The sequence below is a fragment of the Zonotrichia albicollis genome, chromosome Z (assembly GCF_047830755.1).
Source record: "Zonotrichia albicollis isolate bZonAlb1 chromosome Z, bZonAlb1.hap1, whole genome shotgun sequence".
Classification (NCBI taxonomy): Eukaryota; Metazoa; Chordata; class Aves; order Passeriformes; family Passerellidae; genus Zonotrichia; species Zonotrichia albicollis.
Window position 1 is genome coordinate 37,013,619 of NC_133860.1, and position 19,349 is coordinate 37,032,967.

The following is a 19,349-nucleotide window of genomic DNA, read 5'->3' on the forward strand; positions in this document are numbered from 1 at the left end:
TCCCACTTTATTTGGCCAAAGTCTACAGCAGTGAGAATTTAAATTGACTGAATGCCCCCTAGCCACAATAATTTTTTCATTTTCCTTCAATTTTAGGCTATCCCACTCAGAGACGAATTTATAAATCTGTTGTTTCCCAAAAAAAAAAAGGAACATATTTATAGATTTACTACAAGTTTGTTTTTATTTGCATATTGCACAAAATCCATTCTCTGTCTGCCATCCTCTCCTAGTAAAGACACTTAAATTTCCAAAGAAAACATCACCAAATAGAATGCAGTCACACACAATAATTCAATGCAGAATTATTGTTTATATGCTCTGGTTTAAAACAAAACAGCAATACTGGGAAACAGTGTTGCATTTTCATATATTTTCCTACAATTTTTATTCTTTTATTACATTTTTATTATAATTTGGTTTATTATATTATTTTTAAATAAAACAATAGAACTCTAATTCATTCTGAAGGAGGCAGTTTGTCTCTGTGAATACTCATTTTGCCTGGCACCTCCAGTTCCTCTTTCATTGTTAACCATCAACACGGTAATTTGGAATTGATCATTACTGCCAAAACAGGGTATATCACTGCCAAGGCAACATTATAAGGTAGCTTTTTAAGCATATTTTCTGAGGTTTTTTTTAAAAAAGCAGTAAAGAACCACTGATATGATGACGGTATATTGTTTCAATAACACTGCCTTCCTCCTCTCTTAAAAACATGCTGTAAGATGTTTATTAGAATTTTAAAAATGTATATTTGAAATTCACATGCAGTTTTTATTGAACATGCATTATTATAAAACTGAAATAATGGCATTATCTGTACTTAAAAGCCTCAACAAGTCCTGTACCTTTCTTAAAAAGAGAAGCAATTATTTAACTTATTCCAAAATGTGAAATTAATATAATTAAAAGGGGATTAAAACCTCCTGCTTCAAATATTTGCTAACTTTACCTCACAGCCGTCTCTTAGTTTTTAAGACATGCATAGAATCATAAAATGACTTGGTTGCAAGAGACATTAAAGACCACAGAGTTCCAAAACCCAGGCTGTGGGCAGGGACCCTTCTACTTGACCAGGTTGCTCAAAGACCCATCCATCCTGGCCTTGAACACTACCAGGACATCCCCTTCACTGGACAACTTGTTCTGTGCCTCACCGACCTCACAGTAAAGAACTATTTCCTAATATCTAATCTAAACCTGCTTTCTTTCCGTTTGAAGCCCTTCCCACTTACCCCGTCAGTAAATGCCCTCAAAAAAAGTCCCTCTCCATCTCTTTTGTAGGCTCCCTTGGAATCCCACATGCCTGATATTAGGTCACACCTAAGCTGTCTCTCTCTCAGGCTGAACAAATCTTATACTCTCAGCCTTCCCTTGTAGGAGTAAATAATATGCTCCTTTGGCTCTTGGAAAATAAGTGAAAGATCTAAATATACGAGAAGCTGTGACAAGATTCACCTTGAATACTATAATCAACGCAAAAACTGCCAAAAACAGAAGACAATAATTCAAATGAGACCTGACAACCTAAGCAGGAATGTTTCTAGCAATTTTCTGCTCACATTTCACCACAATAAGAAATAGTATTTAACAAGCCAAGACAAACAGCAATGCCAGTAATGTGGCACAGCTAGCTGATGTACAATTCATGTTGAGTTCTGACTAATAATTTATCCTTTCTGTTACAAACTGCCTTAATTCTCTTGGTTGAACAGGCTGAATGTGGACTTCATAATGATACTTTCCTCAGATACATTTGGTTCAAAATAATTTATACACACTTTAGAATTAAGCATTATAATAATGCAGACCATTCTCACAAGTCTACTTATTGGATAACAATGATATTAATGTTATATTTTTACTGCATTTCCTACTGCCGACCGACACATTTCCTTCTTGAATTTGGCTAAAAAATGGCACTCCTTACAAATTCATTTTTGAGGAATTTTGTAATAAGAAAATATTCTAAACTTCTATGATTGCAAATTATCACTCAGCTTTAAAAAAATTCACAAGTGTGTTATTAGCTGAATATTGTTCAGGTAGCATATCACCTGTAAGAGAGTACACACCCTATTCACTGATAGTGAAGAATCTTTAATTGATGCCAGGAGATACATCAAGCCATTTTTTAAAAGTTCAGCAGCATCTTGTCACACAGTATATAAAATTAACATCATTGCTAATTTAAATATTATTTATTAAAAATCTCAGATAAAAAACCCAGATAATAACTTTTAAGACAAGAAAAATAAATGGAAAAAGCTAGAAGTGCTGTTTTTATCCAGACAATAGATACAACTTGGTTTTGGCCCATACTGAAAAACTATTTTTAAATTATGAACTCTTCCCTGAGTATATGGTCTCTTTAAAAAGTAATCTAAATAGTGCAGATAAATATGTTCATTTAAATACTGGGGGGAATCATTACAAGCAGTTCGACAGAAACAATCTGCTTTCAAATCTACAGATTTTTATTTTATAAAAAAAGACATAAAATGTCCTCATGACTGGTCAATGCAATCCTAAGAAAAAAAAAAACTCCAGTGGTTCAGTGACCATAATCTCCTGAGAACTGAAATGCTCTGCAGATTTCAATTCACAAATAGTCTGCATTACTTTCAGCAGCCAAATTTTAAATTACATGGAGCACATTTTATTCTTGAATTAAAATTGCAGGCATGTAAATGCTGTAACTATTTTTAAAAGCAATCCCAAAAATTGTGGTTTGTGATTGCAACAGTTAATTATAAAGATGCCAGTACCAATACATAGTGAAACTTGCATCTCTAAAACTAGTGCATGCTGGTTAACCCAGACATACTTTCTGAGCTCACTCATCAGATCACAAGATGTTCATCTCAGAGCCAAACTTATATTTTCTTTGATGAGGAAAAGTATGTTTTATTTGCCTAAAGATAGTTTCACAATTCATCTGAGGGCATGAAAGAAAAATATAGTAGGCATCACTCTAGATGGGTTATGAGCAGCAAAGAAAACTGAGCAGCAATCAATTTACTTACGATAGTAATAGTATGCTATTTTATAAAAAACCTAAGAATTTCTGAGATATTTAATCCATCTGGAGATAAACTCTAATAGAATGAAAGAAATTCAAACCAATTCTTAGGACCCCTGGCAAATTCCAGATAATAAATGCTGTCATTTATTGCCATAATTAAACATGAAAGAAATTAAAAGGGGAGTAGGCAGTTATCTGAGTTATTTTGAAATGTATAAAATATAAAAAACATAAAGAAAGACTTGCTAGATTTTTTAAAACAATACCACCAGAAGTTCACTGCCTTATTAAGAATACTTGTGGATCTTAACAGAGTAGTACAATTTCTCTTGGGAAGTTACAAGACATAAGGAGAGTTAATAAACTACAATTCTGTGATCTACAAGTGATATAAGTGCCCTTTCCTTTCCAGAATTTTCATTGCATTGTTTCAGTTCCTATCGCTGCATATATTCTTTTTGATTTTCTCTGTGTTTCTCATTAAATACTATTCAGGTCCTTAAAGAAAATGTTCTGTTGTTGCCACAAATTTTTTTTCTGATTTCCCTGTGTTGTCTCCTTTCCCACTCCTCTCTCTATAGATAACTTAGCACTTAGTACATTGCAGTATTCTCTGGCATTGCTTTCACATCATCATGTCCAAGCTTGACACTGGCTATAAAGACCTACCTATATGAGATAAACCCTTATCTCAGAATAGAAGAGTTTTTACTGTACTTTAAGGAAAAAGGGGAATTAATATGAAGAATACATGCAGATCAGCTTCACATTATTATGTAATGTGTGTGTGTGTATATATATATATATATATATAATGTATGTTATATAATTTTTTCCCCAGAAGAAAATACAGGTTCTAGTGCACAAAAAGAAGAGCTGCAATTCTGGATCCCCAAGCCTAAGAAAAATACTGATATTAAAAATCAGTGAAATTATATCCTCATTCTATATATGAGCATAGGAATCTACATAAATAAGACTACTCTGTCATCAGACATGCCTTTTTAACTATTTGGTAAATCTGAAGATCCTCTTTTAAGGGAAAATAAAAGAAAATACAAAAATAGATCTCAGACTTTGGAGATTTGGTTCCTTCTTGATTCCCTGTATAGCAAGCATCAAGGTGTCAGTGGCAGAAAAACTATGTGTACCTTTCTCCTTTAACTTAAGTGACACTACAAAATACATGATTTACAATCTCTCATAGAATGGGTCAGTTTGGGAGGGACCACAGTGAGTCATCTCTTGCCTACTCAAACAGAGTCATCCTGGAGCACATGGCACAGGACTGTGTCCAAACACTTCTTGAATATCTGCAATGAGGGAGAATCTACAACCTCTCTGGGCAGCCTGTTCCAGTGCATGGTCACCTGCACAGCAAAGAACTTCCTCATGTCCAGCTGGAATTTCCTGGGCATCAGTTTATGCCTCTTGTTCTGTTGCCTGTCGTTCCATTGATTGGTACCACTGAGAAGAGCCTGGATCCATCCTTTTGTCAGCATCCTCCAGGAGCTCCATGTCCCTGCTGTCCTGAGGAGCCCAGAACTGGACACAGCACTCCAGGTGAGGCCTCAGCAGGCCTGAGTAGAGGGGCAGGATCACCTCCCTCCACCTGCTGGCAATGCTCTTCCCAATGCCCCCAGGTTACCATTGGCCTTCTTGGCCACCAGGACACACTGCTGGCTCATGGAGAGCTTCTTGTCCACCAGGACCCCCAGGTCCTTCTCCACAGAGCTGCTCCCCAGCAGGGCAGCCCCAGCCTGTGCTGGTGCCTGGGGTTGTTCCTCCCCAGGTGCAGGACCCTGCACTTGCCCTTGCTGAATTTCAGATGGTTCTTTGTCCATTTCTCCAACCTGCTGAGGTCCTCCTGAAGGGCTGCACAGCACTCCCGGGTATTTGCCACTGCTCCCAGCTCTGTGCCCTCAATGAACTTGCTGAGAAGGCATCTGCCCTTCAGGCCATTGGTGAATAAGCTAAATAAAACTGGGCCCAGTATTGATCCTTGGGTGACACCACCAGTGCCAGGCCTCTAACTAGACCCTCTGCCACCGATTATGACCCTCACAGGCTGTTCATCAAGCCCACACTTCCTGAGTTTGAATATGAGAATGTTGTGAAAGGGTTGCTGGAGTTGAGGCAGACAATACCCACTGCTGTGCCCTCATCCATCCAGGTAGCTCTTTCATTGTAGAAGTCAATCAAACACCTGATCACCTTTAGTGAACTCATGCTGACTACTCCTGATCACCTTCTTGTCTTCCATATGGACAGAGATGGCCTCCAAAATGAGGTGCTCCACCACCCTCACAGGGATTCTGGCCTGTAGTTCCCTGCCCATTTTGAAAACTGGGGTGACATTTCCTTTCTTCCAGTCCTCAGCATCTCTCCCAGTCTTCATGATATTTCAAAAGCGATCATGAGCAGCCTTGTTTATGCCTCCTGTTCCACTGCCTCTTGTTCCATTGATCGGTACTACTGAGAAGAGCCTGGATCTGTCCTTTTGTCAGAATCCTCCAGCAGCTCTATGTCTCTGTTGTCCTGAGGAGCCCAGAACAGTTACAGTGTGCACCAGCTCTCTCATCACTCATGGATCCATTCCATCAGGGCCCATGGACTTAAGTAGGTCTAATTGTGTCTAATTTTTTCAGATGAAATCGTCCTTCCCTAAGAAAGTGTCTTCCTCCCAGCATTCCCTCACTCTGGTCTCCTCTGTCAGGGATCCCTGAGGCCTGGTCTTGCCAGGGAAGACTGATGCAAAGGCACTCAGGAACTCTGCCCTCTCATCTTCCCCTCTTATCAGGGCCCCATCTCCATTTAATAATGAGCCCACATTATCTTTTTTATTTTCTTCTGTTATTGAACTCCACAGTTATAATCTTTCTTGTGGTCCCACTGCCTCTTACTTCAATACAGAATTCTACAATCTCATGGTCACTACAGCCAAAGCTGCCTCTCATAAAAGATCTTCTTCCACTTTTTAGAGGCAATCTAAATGTAACTGTTTCTTTCATAAGCACTAACTTACCTCCTAGATCATTCTATTGAGAATACAGGGGGATAGAAGGTGAAATGTCTACTGTGAAGAGCCCATTGATTTCAGGTGTCTGGGTGAGTTTTCATATGAGATGATGAAATTCCTTGAATGCCTCAGAGGACAAAAATTCCAGAGAGCTATACATACAATAATGAACTCGTAACAAGCTAGTAAGAGTGCAATATATGCTTTGAGTTGTTAAATACCATGAGAGAGGAGGCAGGAATGGAATCCAGAGTTCTGGCATTGTATTAAACTGTCATAAACAGGAAACCGTTCTTCTACTTCCTATGATTCCACTTACTATGCTCTTCCTATTCTTCAAAGTCAAGACAGGCCCTAGAAGAGAGGTCCTGTTTCAAAAGTTAAAGCACTTTTATTCTCCTGATGTGAATATTCAACACCACAGAGATGAACATAATATAGAAGTCCAATGGAAAAGACAGCATGTTACTATTCAGTCAAAGATTGTAGGTTTCTCCCAGCTTGCTTTTAGCTCGTTCCTTGACTCCTGACTGCTCTAGTCACTAAGATAAGGCATACTAGCAGGTCTAGGAAGAGCTGAATGCAGTGGATTGCTCTTAAAACACTATGAAGAAGAAACAGCACAAAAATCAGACACTTCTGCAATATAAAGTACTCCAAAACTATATAAACTTTGCACTGTCACAATGTCTTCATGACATTCAACACATATGCTCAAGTTCACTTTGGTTACTTGTTTCAGGAGTCACTAAGTAATTAAGACATACTTCAGTCATTAAGCAATGAAGATACAGACAAACTGATTCAGAAAGAGCTGGACTTAAGCAGTGCACAGGGACATAAGGCAGCCTGTTAATATGGCCCTTGGTCAAGTCTCTGCTTAATAGCATATTTACATTAGCTAAATTTTCCAGTTAAAGTCTCTGCCTCTTCAACCTTTGTTTCCCTTTTCTTTTTCCTGACCCAGGTCCTCTTTAGAATTGTGTCTTGTTTTGGCATACAGTGAAGTGCATTTCATAAATCGACAGAAATAGCAGGAGCAAGTTCTCTCATGGAGAAAGTAGATACATGTTTCAACATGAATTATAGCTACAATGAAATATATGTTTATGAGTAGAGGGCTCAGTGAAAATAAATGATCACAATATATCCTTTTATTAAACTGAAAGAGAGGAGAGAAGATGCCTGGTTCAGCCACCATGAGCTAGCAAAGAAAATCTCTCCTCCACTTCCTCTGAGTTCAAAGCAATAAATATATGCCACTTTAGGGATTCACAAATCTTCCCTTGAAATCTAAATAATTACATGCAAATTTTTTAATCTCTACAAGTGCCTACTCCTTCAGGGCCAATTATTTTTTTCCACTGTATTTTGTCAAATGCATGAAATGACAATGACATTCATGACAGAATATCCATGGCGAAAATCAGGTCTCTACCAAAATCAATGGGAGTTTTCCCAGGATTTTAGAAAGATCATTAGCACATTTAAGATTCTGATAATTGAAACTTAATTTCTCTATGAGCTAAGCACTTCTTTTCTTTATACTTCTTTAAAATTGATTTTTCTCTGCCACAGTTACCATTACTAAAATTGTGTTTTAAAATCAGTCTGTTACCCAACAAAGGGAATCCAACAAAGGAATCCAACAAACGAATAATAAAAATACCGGAGAAAGTTGGCATCCTTTATTTTGTTTCTCTAGTGGCACAGAAAATAATTCATGCTATTCTTTGTGTACTATGTATGGTTAGGCTGTATTTAAACTGCATACAACTAGTAACAGCCACACCAGCTTCCAGCAGGAAGGTGAGGCGTGATGAATACCTCCCACAGACAGAAAAAAGAAGAAAGCAACAAGTATTTGCTCCAAAGGGTCTTTACAAAAATATGGTGTCTTCTTCTTGATAAGGGCTGTCCACCGTGCTGTAGAAACCGAAATTCTGGGATACAATTAAAGCACTCTCCCATATCTTCTGGAACAGAGATGTGTTGGGGAGATGATTCATTCAGTCTCCAGAGAGAAGAAAGATACTGTTCACACAGCACTTCTACTCACCAGTTCTTGCAGCAGCAATGGTGTTGGCTTTGAAGGAAGCCAACTGTCCTGCTCTCCCAGCCAGAGGTAAAGAATTGCATTGGTGGCCACTAGAGGGAGGATTAGGAATATAGTAAGTTGTCGGCAAAAGCCACCCATGATGAACCACATGGGACAACCTACAAATCCCCCACTGCTGCCCAAGGGCAGCAATTCTCAGACTGCTAAGGGCTGGCAAGTAAAATCCAATTGTTATCATCTTCTACAGAGGAGCTGCCAGTGTGCATCCTAAACTTTGGTGGCTGGAGGATAGGAGGGCTGACTAGGATTGTGTGAAGGACACCTACAAACACACAAAGACACATCTCTATTTACAGATGCCTATTTTGCCTTCTCGCTTTTTATCTCCTTACTTAAAACTTCTGATGTCCTTTATCAACAAAGCTTCTGGGAAAAACAAACATACCAGCTTCAAGAGAGTCTCAGAAGTATCAGCAGAGAGAAACACTGTGCCAAGACATGCTGTATTTAATGAAAAGATCTGAACATATTAAAGGTACTTGAAAACAACAAAATCCGCTGTGATTAAAATAAATGTTCATTAAGATCTGAGGCATACCTGAAAGAAATGTTTTCAATTAGTCACCTAGACAATTATACAATGAAGTGTATCTTGCAATTCCGTTTACCCTGTAGCTTGACTGTCTGGTGTCTTACCTCCTGCACAAGTGGCAGAACATTCTGACCAAGGCAGATGATTCCATGCAAAGCCAACCTCATTGTCTCCACTGCCAGTGCGAGAGATCGGAACATTGAATTTATATTTTATCCCCAAATTCTGTTCCTGCAGCAGAATCTGTAGTTGAAAACAACTGGTTATACCATTAAAGCTGGCAAGCAGAGGGCAAACACAGTGATATTTATTCTAGGAATGTGTTATGTTCTGCTGAATGCGAAGAAAGTAATAAAGGAAGTCATGGTAGTTCTTTTTAGATATTCCCCAAAAGATTCTGTAGCAGTTTTTAAAACACATGCAAAAGAAAATTATTATTGTCCAAGGTGAGGTTTATCCTTTTTTTTCTTCCTTAACACAACTTTATTATTTCTGTCAGTTCCTTTTTCCTGACAAAATTTCATAATTCTGCTAGTTTCATAAATTTTATAAATTTTTAAAATTTTTCTTGTTTTCATAAAATTAATGTCTTCGTGGAAACTAACTTGAGAGCTGAATAATTATGGGAGGTCAAAGTTGGAAAACCACATTACTATAGAAACATACAGCAGTTCTAACTGAAGTCTTGTGAGCAGTACAGCCCACATAGTTTTGAAACGAGCTCTTCCCTTGTTAGCACTTCTAGTGACTACAGTACAGTACATTACTCCTAGTAATAATAGTAACACCAACAGACTGTTGCTGAGGCCCTTGTTTTCCCCTTAGGCAACAGCCAACATCTTAAGGTGTGATTGGTGGAATCACACCAGTGATTCCTTTAAAAGAATAACAAAACTCTCACTGCAGCTATATCACTGCAGGCAACATAGGCAAAAGTGCATCACGATGAGTTTTTGCCTAGCTTCACTCTTGAACTGCATTCTACAGATTACCTGTCCAACACTAGCCTTTGATTCTCAACCAAACTTTTTTTTTCATTGCTAATAGCAAAAAATCAAGTTAGATGAAGGAATCTGAACGACCCTAGAGGTACTTTTCATGCATTTCCACTTTCTCTTACATTTTACAGAGGCACATCTGCCTATCTCCACATGGCAAAAGAGCAGAGAACTTTCAGAAAGAAAGTCAGTGACACAGACTGAATGAAAGAAGGCATTATAATTGTATAACTTATTCCATATGGACTGTCTAGCTTATGCACAGCTACAGAAGAAAAAAAGATTATTCAAGAGTTTGAAAGTGCTGCCCCAAATGTGGATATCCATGCAGCAATTATTCTCCACAAAATCATCCTATCTGGATGCAATCACTGAACTGCAAATCCGGCAGCTGACAGAATATACTGGGAAAATATCAACTTGTTCCCCTACTCCTTCTCAACATAGTAGTGAAACAGCATGCTCACCATTGCCTGTTGTCAGAGATGGCATCAGGATCCTGGTCATATCTTCTGTTACTTTCTCATACTCAATAAAATCTTTTGAGAGCAATGTATGTCACAGTGACATACTTTAACATGGGTCATTACATTTCACTCATTCTTTGGTAATATATATATATATATAAATATCACTCTCAGGCCAGGCTTAAAACTAAGGAAATGCACAGAACTGTCAGGGACTGTGAAGTGTCAGCAGTATGCAGAGATATGATACATTGCCCATTCACAATTTTCACTACCATTACTGTGGACCACATTTAAAGAGATGCGGTTTATTTTTTGTGAGCTTTCCTGGCTCTTCTGACTTTATTCCCATTTCATCACTATGTTTGCCAATCAATTTTGAAATGTAAGAAATGTGCGTTAAAACACGCATATAAAGTCCCAGCTAAACAAGTTGTATACTGTTTGTAAACCTAACCTATTTAATTTCATTCATGGCATTGTCCTTTCTCAGAACACAAATACATATTACAAATTTCAGAAATATATTTATTGTAACTTTACCATGACTATGAGGTTTTCTGAAGTAGGGCCTAGTGCTTCCAAAGACTCTGGTTCATCTGTTGGCCTCTTGTAATGGAAAGCTGTTCCAGCAACATCAAACTTTCTTGGCCAGTCAATAGTCCAGGCACCATTAATATAGTAGTCATCCTCTTCAGATTTTAAAGCTTAAAAAAAAATACAAGCCACCTAAAAATTGGAAGCAGCATTTATAATGGAGAAGCCATTGTGAATTAATCTACTAATCTGCTAGAAGTATGTGAGCTTCAGCTCTATATCACTGTTTTTTCAACCTATATAAAGCTTTTTCTTTAGCTCTGGTGAAAATATCCATCATGTAATTCAACAATTTTGCCTCTGCAATAATCTTCAATGTCCAGATTATTTTGCAGGTTTCAATATGCAGATGCTGCATGAAATGAACCAGAATGCCTCATGCAACTTGAACTATGACATGAGATACATGCACATCTGAAATGCATAATCTATTATCAACCTCATCTTTGCATTAAGAGGGTGGGGCATGGAATAGGTACCACAGACAATGTTGCAGGGGAAAAAAAAAGAAGAAACGTTGAGTCTGACTGTTGTATTGTTGCCTATGTCCACTAGCTCTTTTTTGCCATATGAAAGCACAAATACAAGATATTTCTACTAGAAACTGAAATATCAGCTGCTTAATCTGATAAAATACTCTATCCTTCTTAGTTTACAGCCTTGAAACATGAAAGCACTATAGACAAAATAGAAACTTCTGAGCTAATCAACCATTAGGATGGGCAAGCACATCTTATTCAGGGATCTGAATTTGGTTTTTTATTAATAATATTACATTATGGTTCTAAATATGAAACTGACATTGTATCTTAAAGTGAATATTCAGTTAATTAAATATTGACTTCTTGATTTAAGGTGAAGATTACCAAGTTTTACATATTTTATTTGTTTTAAATAGATCATGTTTTTAAAGGAAAAATGATGGTAGGAGCCCCATGGTCAAAGAGCATGTGATTTTTCATTGAGACAAATAACTGATTTTACTGGATAGGGGAAAACTTCACATCATAATGCTAAGGAGTAAGACAACGTCAGTTATATGCCATTTTACTCTCAACTACATGTGTGTGGACAGTTGGTTTACCTTAAACAGTTAGGGAAAATGCCTCAGTGATGCTTAAGTTGTCTAAAACAGATCAGAGAGCATTCATGTGAGCAGAAGATAGTGAGAGAGGCAGTACTGTTCTACTGGTGACAATGACATTCAGCAGAAATTGGTAACCATTTCCATTATCACCACAAGGTCTGAAAATTACCATACGTATGCTATATATGCTTAAACTAATATACATCCAGAAGCAAAGCAGTTAATTTTTCACTTGTCTGCCAAAGAAAAATGGATTTTCATTCTTTAAGTACATTTGCCTAATGTCAGTTATGCACAGGTGAAGGCCACAGTTGTGAAGGGCAGTCCAATTATTACATGACAATAATGCAGTGGCATAATGCTAGTAGCATATAAGACAGAAAGAACAAGTTCATGTTCCCAATGAAATAATTTTTGAAGACCTGAAATGCAGGAAGCCCACAGAAAATTAGCATAAGAAGAATATAAAGCCAGCTGTCACCCTGGATCAAGCCATTTAAGTGAAATATGCAGTTCTTTCTGCAGCTTTGAACACAGACAGTTTTGTTGCTGCTGGATTATCTGTTGGAGAAATCAGTTAAAATACTGTAGTATTTGTGCAGCTGCAGAAGTGGGCTTTTGACCAATTTTGTCACATAACTAGGAGTGATACTGGTGAAAAAAATGATCAGCCAGATCAAGGTGAGAGAGGACAGGAGCTAGCTGAGCTAACTGAATTGCCTAACTGCACTCCAAACTTGAGGTCATGGATTTAAAAGGAACTCCATTCCAGTTTAAGGAACTATGTAATGGTTGCTGTGAGTTAGTTTGAAAGTCTTAGCTTGAATAAAGGAGCCAGTGTGACAACTACAGAGGAAGAGGGGTTTACTTTTTTGGTATGTTAGAATCATATATAAAGAATGCCCTTACCAATGTAGTTTTTTGACACTGCCACTTCTCTTATTTCAATGTGCACAGAACCTCTTGGAATTTGAATCACTTCCATATATCCTGTAAGACAAAGATAAATTTTATTTAGGAAGGAAAACTCTCTAAACTTCATACAAAAACTTTTAACTGATAGCAAGAACTTAAGTATTCAGGAATTCCTTTTCTTAAGTGCTAATACAGCATTTTCAACAGTGTATCTTAAGTAATTAAGCCATTTAAAAATGTCTTCAGGAACACAGGATAGTTAAAGTGTTAGAAGACTTCAGTCAATCATGTAGTCCAACTTCCTGCTACAAGCAGGAACAGCTACAAGATCAGATTGAGTTACTCAGAGCTTTATCCTGCTGCTGGGTCATGAAAAACTCCGAAGATGAAAACTGTACAACCTTTCTAGGAAATCTGATCCACTGCTAGACTGTCCTCCTGAGGAAATAGTTTTTTTCATCTATTTGGTCAGTCACGCTCCTTCTACAAGTTTGTAGCTCCCACCATGTACCCACCAGTGCAGAGCCTGGGTCTGTTTTCCCTGCGACCTCCTCATAGTATTGGAGGGCTCGTGCCAGATCCCTATAAACCAGGGGATTCTCCAGGCTGAGCAAGCCCAGATCTCTCAACCTCTCCTCACAGAGGGTCAAGACTTCCAGACCACCATAATCTTGCTGGTCCACCACCGGACAGAACTAACTGCAGTGCTTCACTCATTTTCCTGAACTATGGAGTCTGAAATCTGGTAACTATAAGGCTACAAGATTAATGTTTTTTGAGCTAAGTTTTAAAATAATAGCCTATATATATATTTCCTGAATTTTTAGTATTATGGACTTCTGAGATTTTTCTGTATTCTTGCTATTCTAAAATTTCATGCATGACTATCAGATTCTACCATACACAGTAAAATAACACAAAACATTACTCTTAATATACCACCATAACTAAATAATTACAAAAAACTTCACCAACAGACCTAAGCATTCAGTAATTAAACACATAGTTGTATTCAGGATAAATCCAAACTAATACACAAAACCAGGAAGCAATAGGAAAACAGAGTCAAAGTGAATGATGAGCAGCAATGCCACAATGGGAAAGAAGGCAGCATTGGTATTTGCTAAAGAGTGATCTAAAAGCACTGTGCAACAGAATGGACACACATGTACATACCTCCTCTGGGCAAGGAACCATTGAAGAAACCTTCAATGGCTTCACATGTACTCCCATCTCCTCCACAAACACGGCATCTATCTTCCTTAGCATCGGACCCCAAAATATTATCACAACCTACATGCTGAAAACAGATAAGAAGAAATATTTTTACAGGATGATGGTCGTGCACCATTATTTCTAAAGTTTCTTTAAAGTGTTTCTTTAAAGTTTGAGATACTCAGTTCTTATTTTATCTACCTTATTTTTGATAACTAGTATTTTAAGTGGGTTTTCACTTGACAATGAAAGAAGATAAAAAAAGAGAAGAATTTGCATTTTGGGTTGTTATCAAATCTTGATTAATAAGAACCTTACATTTTTACTGTGACTTCTAGGAAGGGACTTCACAGTGTTTTGCATATTATATAATAATTATACTTATCAAAAAATTATTCCTGATGTTGGTACTTGATATTGCAACAGCTTCGTGCCATCTATATTGCTTTTTTAAGGTCAAGATTTGCTGTGTGATCCTTAAATATTTAGACAGCATAAGTACTATTCTAAGGCATTACACCTTCATAGAGCATATTTCCATATACTGCAGAGGAAACTTGTAATTTGTATAGGTATGAATGTAGAGTGTAAATTACTTCATAGTAAGAATAGATGCAGAATGAAACAGTGAAAAGCTGAATTGCATGCTGTGTTAGATGAAAAAAAAATTAAACTGAAATAAAGACAGGACCTCTGGGAAAAGAAAAAAATAGGATGAAACAAGGAGGTTGTGAACAGAATAAAGTCTGCAGCCTGCCAATATTTTTCTAGAACTCATACAAAGAAGAAGGTAGCTACTTAATTGTCCAGCTGTCTTTGTTTCCTGTCAAGCACTATTATTTGTCATCTTGTAAACAGCTAATACACAAATTACAAGAAAATTTAAAATACATTCAATACCTGACAAAATATTATTATTTTAACTCTTTACATTTCAACTTACTGATTCCCTAAGATGACAGAAACCAAGCTTTCTTCACAGTTCATTCTCAACTTGAGATTCTTTTTACTGGTTTACTAAAACATGGCAAAACTTTTGATCTCACTATGTCATTAGTGAGATAATATATAAACATACATGTTCAGGCCTCCATTTAGCAAAGCAATTCAGCATTAAGTTAAGCTTTAGTTATGTCAGTGGTTTTGTTGAAATCAAATAATTTTTAGAGTCAACAGTACTATTAAAATATCTAAACCTAAGTACATAACTAAATGCTTTGCTAAACTGAGGAAGAAATGGAATATTAATAATCAAAGAATATGGCACAGAATCCCAATCCTATTTAAATTCTTATAATGCAGTTCTATAGGTATCTTACAAGATAATCAGATTTTTAGTAAAAGGCAAATACTTACATCATTATATATTTTTCCTAGAACCACAGGGCAATAGTGATGACTTTCTGTTCCAATTATATTAACAGCATGATTTTTTGCAATAGAATGAACTAGTTAAACAGATTAATATGTTCACATTTAGTGTTTTTCAGCCAGAGTAATGTTCTAACCAAAATGATGGAGCAGGCCTTGGAAGAGTGCAAGGAGCCTGTTCACTTCCTATTGCCATTTCCATCAACTCTTCAACAGAAACCATGAAGCAAGAAAAAAGATAAAATGGCAGATTCTACTAATGTCTCTAAGAAATTGCTGAAATTCAAATTACTTGTCTATTTTATGCAATACTTTTTAAACTTTCTGTCTCAATCTTACATTTTTATTAACAACTTGACCTGCCAACACTCCCTTTCATGTAACATTCAAGTATCTTAACTAAACATAGGTAACAGCAGACACAACAAAGAAATCCATAAGTACTTTATAAAACATTTGTAACCTTGCATTCTCCATTGATACAGATATCCAGTGAATCAGCATTGCACTGAGTCCCATCTATTACTGCAGGAGCACGTTCAGTGTAAAAATTATACCCTTCAGCCAAGCAGTTCAATGCACATGGTTTAACCCCACCTGGACAACAAAATCAAATGAAAGGGGGGAAAAATTAACAGAAACCTTACAAATTTAAGGTTTAGTTAAAAATATTATACATAAATAGATCTGTAATTTACAATCTTATCTCATACCTGACACATACAATATATATACTTTATTTAACTACCCCTTTAATGATTTCTCTACTTGACTCTTCTGCAAAAAGAAGTTGTATGTTATTTCACACAGTAAGATATGAAAAGGTTGGTTGGGTCCATAATGATGCCATTATGCTAGTACAATCCTAATGGTTATTAAACAATTTAAAATGAGGATACCACTTCACTATTTCAAAAGGAAGAATAGAAACAGAATACACTACAGCTCACACCAGATGATCATGACAACCTTTCTTAGGCTTTTAATATAAGACCTGTTTGTAAAACCATTCAGGCTGTTAAGCTAAAAATCACTGGTAAATCATTTTATTCAAGTCAATAAAGTATAAAAACCACAAGTTATACCCTCTTAGAATAGGAAAAATTATGATATTATAAATAATGCAATTATTGAAGTAGTCTTTAGAGACTCCTACAAATGCTTTTACTTCTTTCTCATTTTCTTAAAATGTTCCTGACTTTAGTAAAGGCAAACTTATTGTGAGATTACTTAATACTAAATTCATCAGTAGCATAAGAGGCACTTGCAAATCACCTATGGAATATCTAATTCTAGTACTAGCGCAGGTGTCTCCATATTTTTAAAGTGGCATCTCTACCATGATGGTGACTCATGTTCAGACCAAAACAAAAATTTACTAGAATAAAGAAATTTTGCTCTTCAGTACCACTTGCAGCAACGGACGAAAGTACAAGCTTAAAAATCTTAGCTCATGCTATTTTTGTCAAAACATAATATTTACAAACATTACCCTCTATAAAACATTTATATAATTTCAAAATCTTCACATATGATAATGGTTTTGCAATGCTAACCATTACCTCCAGTGTAGGGTTTCCAGTTATAATACTTTCCCCGGAAAGGCATATTGTCAAAATCCGCACATTGCTTCTCTCTAAAATCACGAGCCCCTGAAGGACATGGCTAAAAAAGTAACACAAAATAGTTAATTTATTCCAAATATGAACATGAAAGGAAATGCTTAGAAGCTTATACTGCAAACACAATCATGCAAGTGCTTAGAAGGTTTTGTCTTGTGGCTCTGACTCTGAAATTTGCTTTATTACTTTACAGTTGAAGTGTCCATTTGCAATCCTAGGCTGGCATGAAATAGCTGAAGTAATTTAAAGAAAGGTAAGTGTTACATAACAGATTCCATAAAACTGGAAAATCAGGATCCTGTCAAACTACGTGTCATAATCAATCCATCAGCTACCTTCTTATAAACACATTTAAAACAGCTGGAAAAAAAATTTGGTTGGAGCTGTAGGTTCAATTATACTGTACTAAGCAGCTGTACTGAGACACATTATTAAGACATCAAGGGAAAAAAAACCATTTTCTACAGAACTATATCACTCCTGCTTACTTGTAGCCTTGACAAAAGTACTTTTTTAAGACTAAGAAAGAGAATAGATAGTATGTCTGGCTCTGATTACCAGCCTCTGTGGGTCAAGAAATAAAAATTTCCATTTAAATTTTCATTGCTTTGCATTAGCAATTACAAAACTATGAAGTAACTTTTTTACTTGGAATGAGGGTAGATTTAAGTAAAATTTATCTTGGAAAGAATTACAGGAGAAATAGAATTCTTTTCTATTTATAACATTTTTCATCAGCAGATTCAAAGTTATCTTGAATATACCCTCATCTCATTAAACATTGTTATCAATGTTTAACTACCTGCTGAAATTGAAAGCTTCATCAGAAAGTATTTAAAACACACATTAAAATCCTTTTTAGAGTGATAGACAAAAGGATTTTTTGACAGACATCAGAGGTGTTAATAAACATTACTACTTTATGAGCAAAAGAAGAATCCATTTTATGACATTTTAGTTGTCTTCATGTATACCTAAGCCAGTTAGCTCTTCCCAGGAATCTGAAATGCATTCAAGTGAAAGGGACTCTATTAACATGGATGCTAAAAATTTATCACACAATGTAAACATAAACATAGCAATTATAAGTCCCTTTTTACATAAATCAAGATCTCATGATAGCCAGCCCATTGCCATATGATTCAGGAGCTTTAATTTTTTTTTTCTGCTATTCTGATGCAATATAAATTTTAAAAGTGAACATTAGACAGTACTTATATTTTTAATTTTCTGTATTACTCTGTTAACTCTATTAATACAATTACTCAATTGTATTAAAAATACAATTTTAAATACAATGCATTAGCTGGTAAGAACAGAGCAGTGCTTTTATTACTTTTTATACGATAAAAAAGTTTATATTATTTATTTCTTTATTTAAAACTATATATTATACTTTTATTCAAGAATTCTTTGGATTATAACAACAAGAATTCAAATTAACCACATAAAGTTTTAAAAAATTTTTTTGGGTGGTTCTTAATAGTAACTAAATTTGCCTCTTTGCATCACATCCTCCAAGCAGTGGAAGGATCAGTCTTGACATCCCTCAAAGTTAGAGCCTGAATCTCTTGGGTACTGGTCACTTCACAGTCCTTCAGTCCCATTCGCTCAGCTCCTAATCTACACAACCGGTATTTTAATTGCACTGAATTCTCCTTACAAGTTAAATAATGAAACCCTTTATCTAAATAGTTATACTACAAAAAAATAATAAAATATGAAGATGAGTAAAGAAGGATCAAGATCTTCTTTTTTATACTCTAAAAAATATTCTTGCTACCTGGTCTTTGAGATGTAGTCTTGTTGCCTAATTTTCCTATCTTTTTTTAGTATCTCACCAAAATCTGACAGGAGGTAAAACTCAAGGCCATGATCTCAGGAAATGCATTCAAAACTGTACTTGACAATCCTGGTTGCCTTCTATGACACAGTAACTTTAATTGCTGTTGGGTGAGTGGTGGACACTGCTTGCCTGGATTTCTCCAAGGCTCTCAGTAGTGCTTCCCACAGCCTCCTTCTGCAGAAGCTGTTGTGTTATGGCCTAGACAAGGGGTCCCTAGGGTGGGTGGGGACCTGGCTGACCCAGGGCAGTGGTCAATCACTTCTCTCCAAACTGACAGCCTGGCACAAGGGGTGTTCCCAGGGATTGATACTGGGCCCAGCACTGTTTATTTTTCAGAGTAATCGAGAAGATGGGATCAAGTGTAGTGGTGGTGCACTGGTGCAGTTTTCCAGTAATAATATACTGGTTGAGGAAGCAGATGCTTGTGAAGGGATCTGCAGAAAGACCTGGATTAGCTGGAACAGTGGGCTGATGAGAACATTGTGAAATCCAGTGAGGACAAGTTTTGCACCTGGAAAAGCAAAACCTTA

The 19,349-nt window shown here is 36.4% G+C and overlaps 1 protein-coding gene across 1 annotated transcript in view; it reads right to left on the reverse strand.

The window, feature by feature from the left end:
• ADAMTS6 (ADAM metallopeptidase with thrombospondin type 1 motif 6) overlaps nt 1-19,349 on the reverse strand; it is a 145,267-nt gene that overhangs the window by 18,750 nt on the left and 107,168 nt on the right. The window contains exons 15-20 of the mRNA XM_005492982.4: nt 16,914-17,016; nt 15,815-15,948; nt 13,942-14,065; nt 12,760-12,840; nt 10,710-10,873; nt 8,806-8,944 (exon numbers count right to left, since the gene is read on the reverse strand). Of these exons, the coding sequence (XP_005493039.1) occupies nt 8,806-8,944; nt 10,710-10,873; nt 12,760-12,840; nt 13,942-14,065; nt 15,815-15,948; nt 16,914-17,016 (745 nt within the window). The remainder of the gene's footprint in view (nt 1-8,805; nt 8,945-10,709; nt 10,874-12,759; nt 12,841-13,941; nt 14,066-15,814; nt 15,949-16,913; nt 17,017-19,349) is intronic.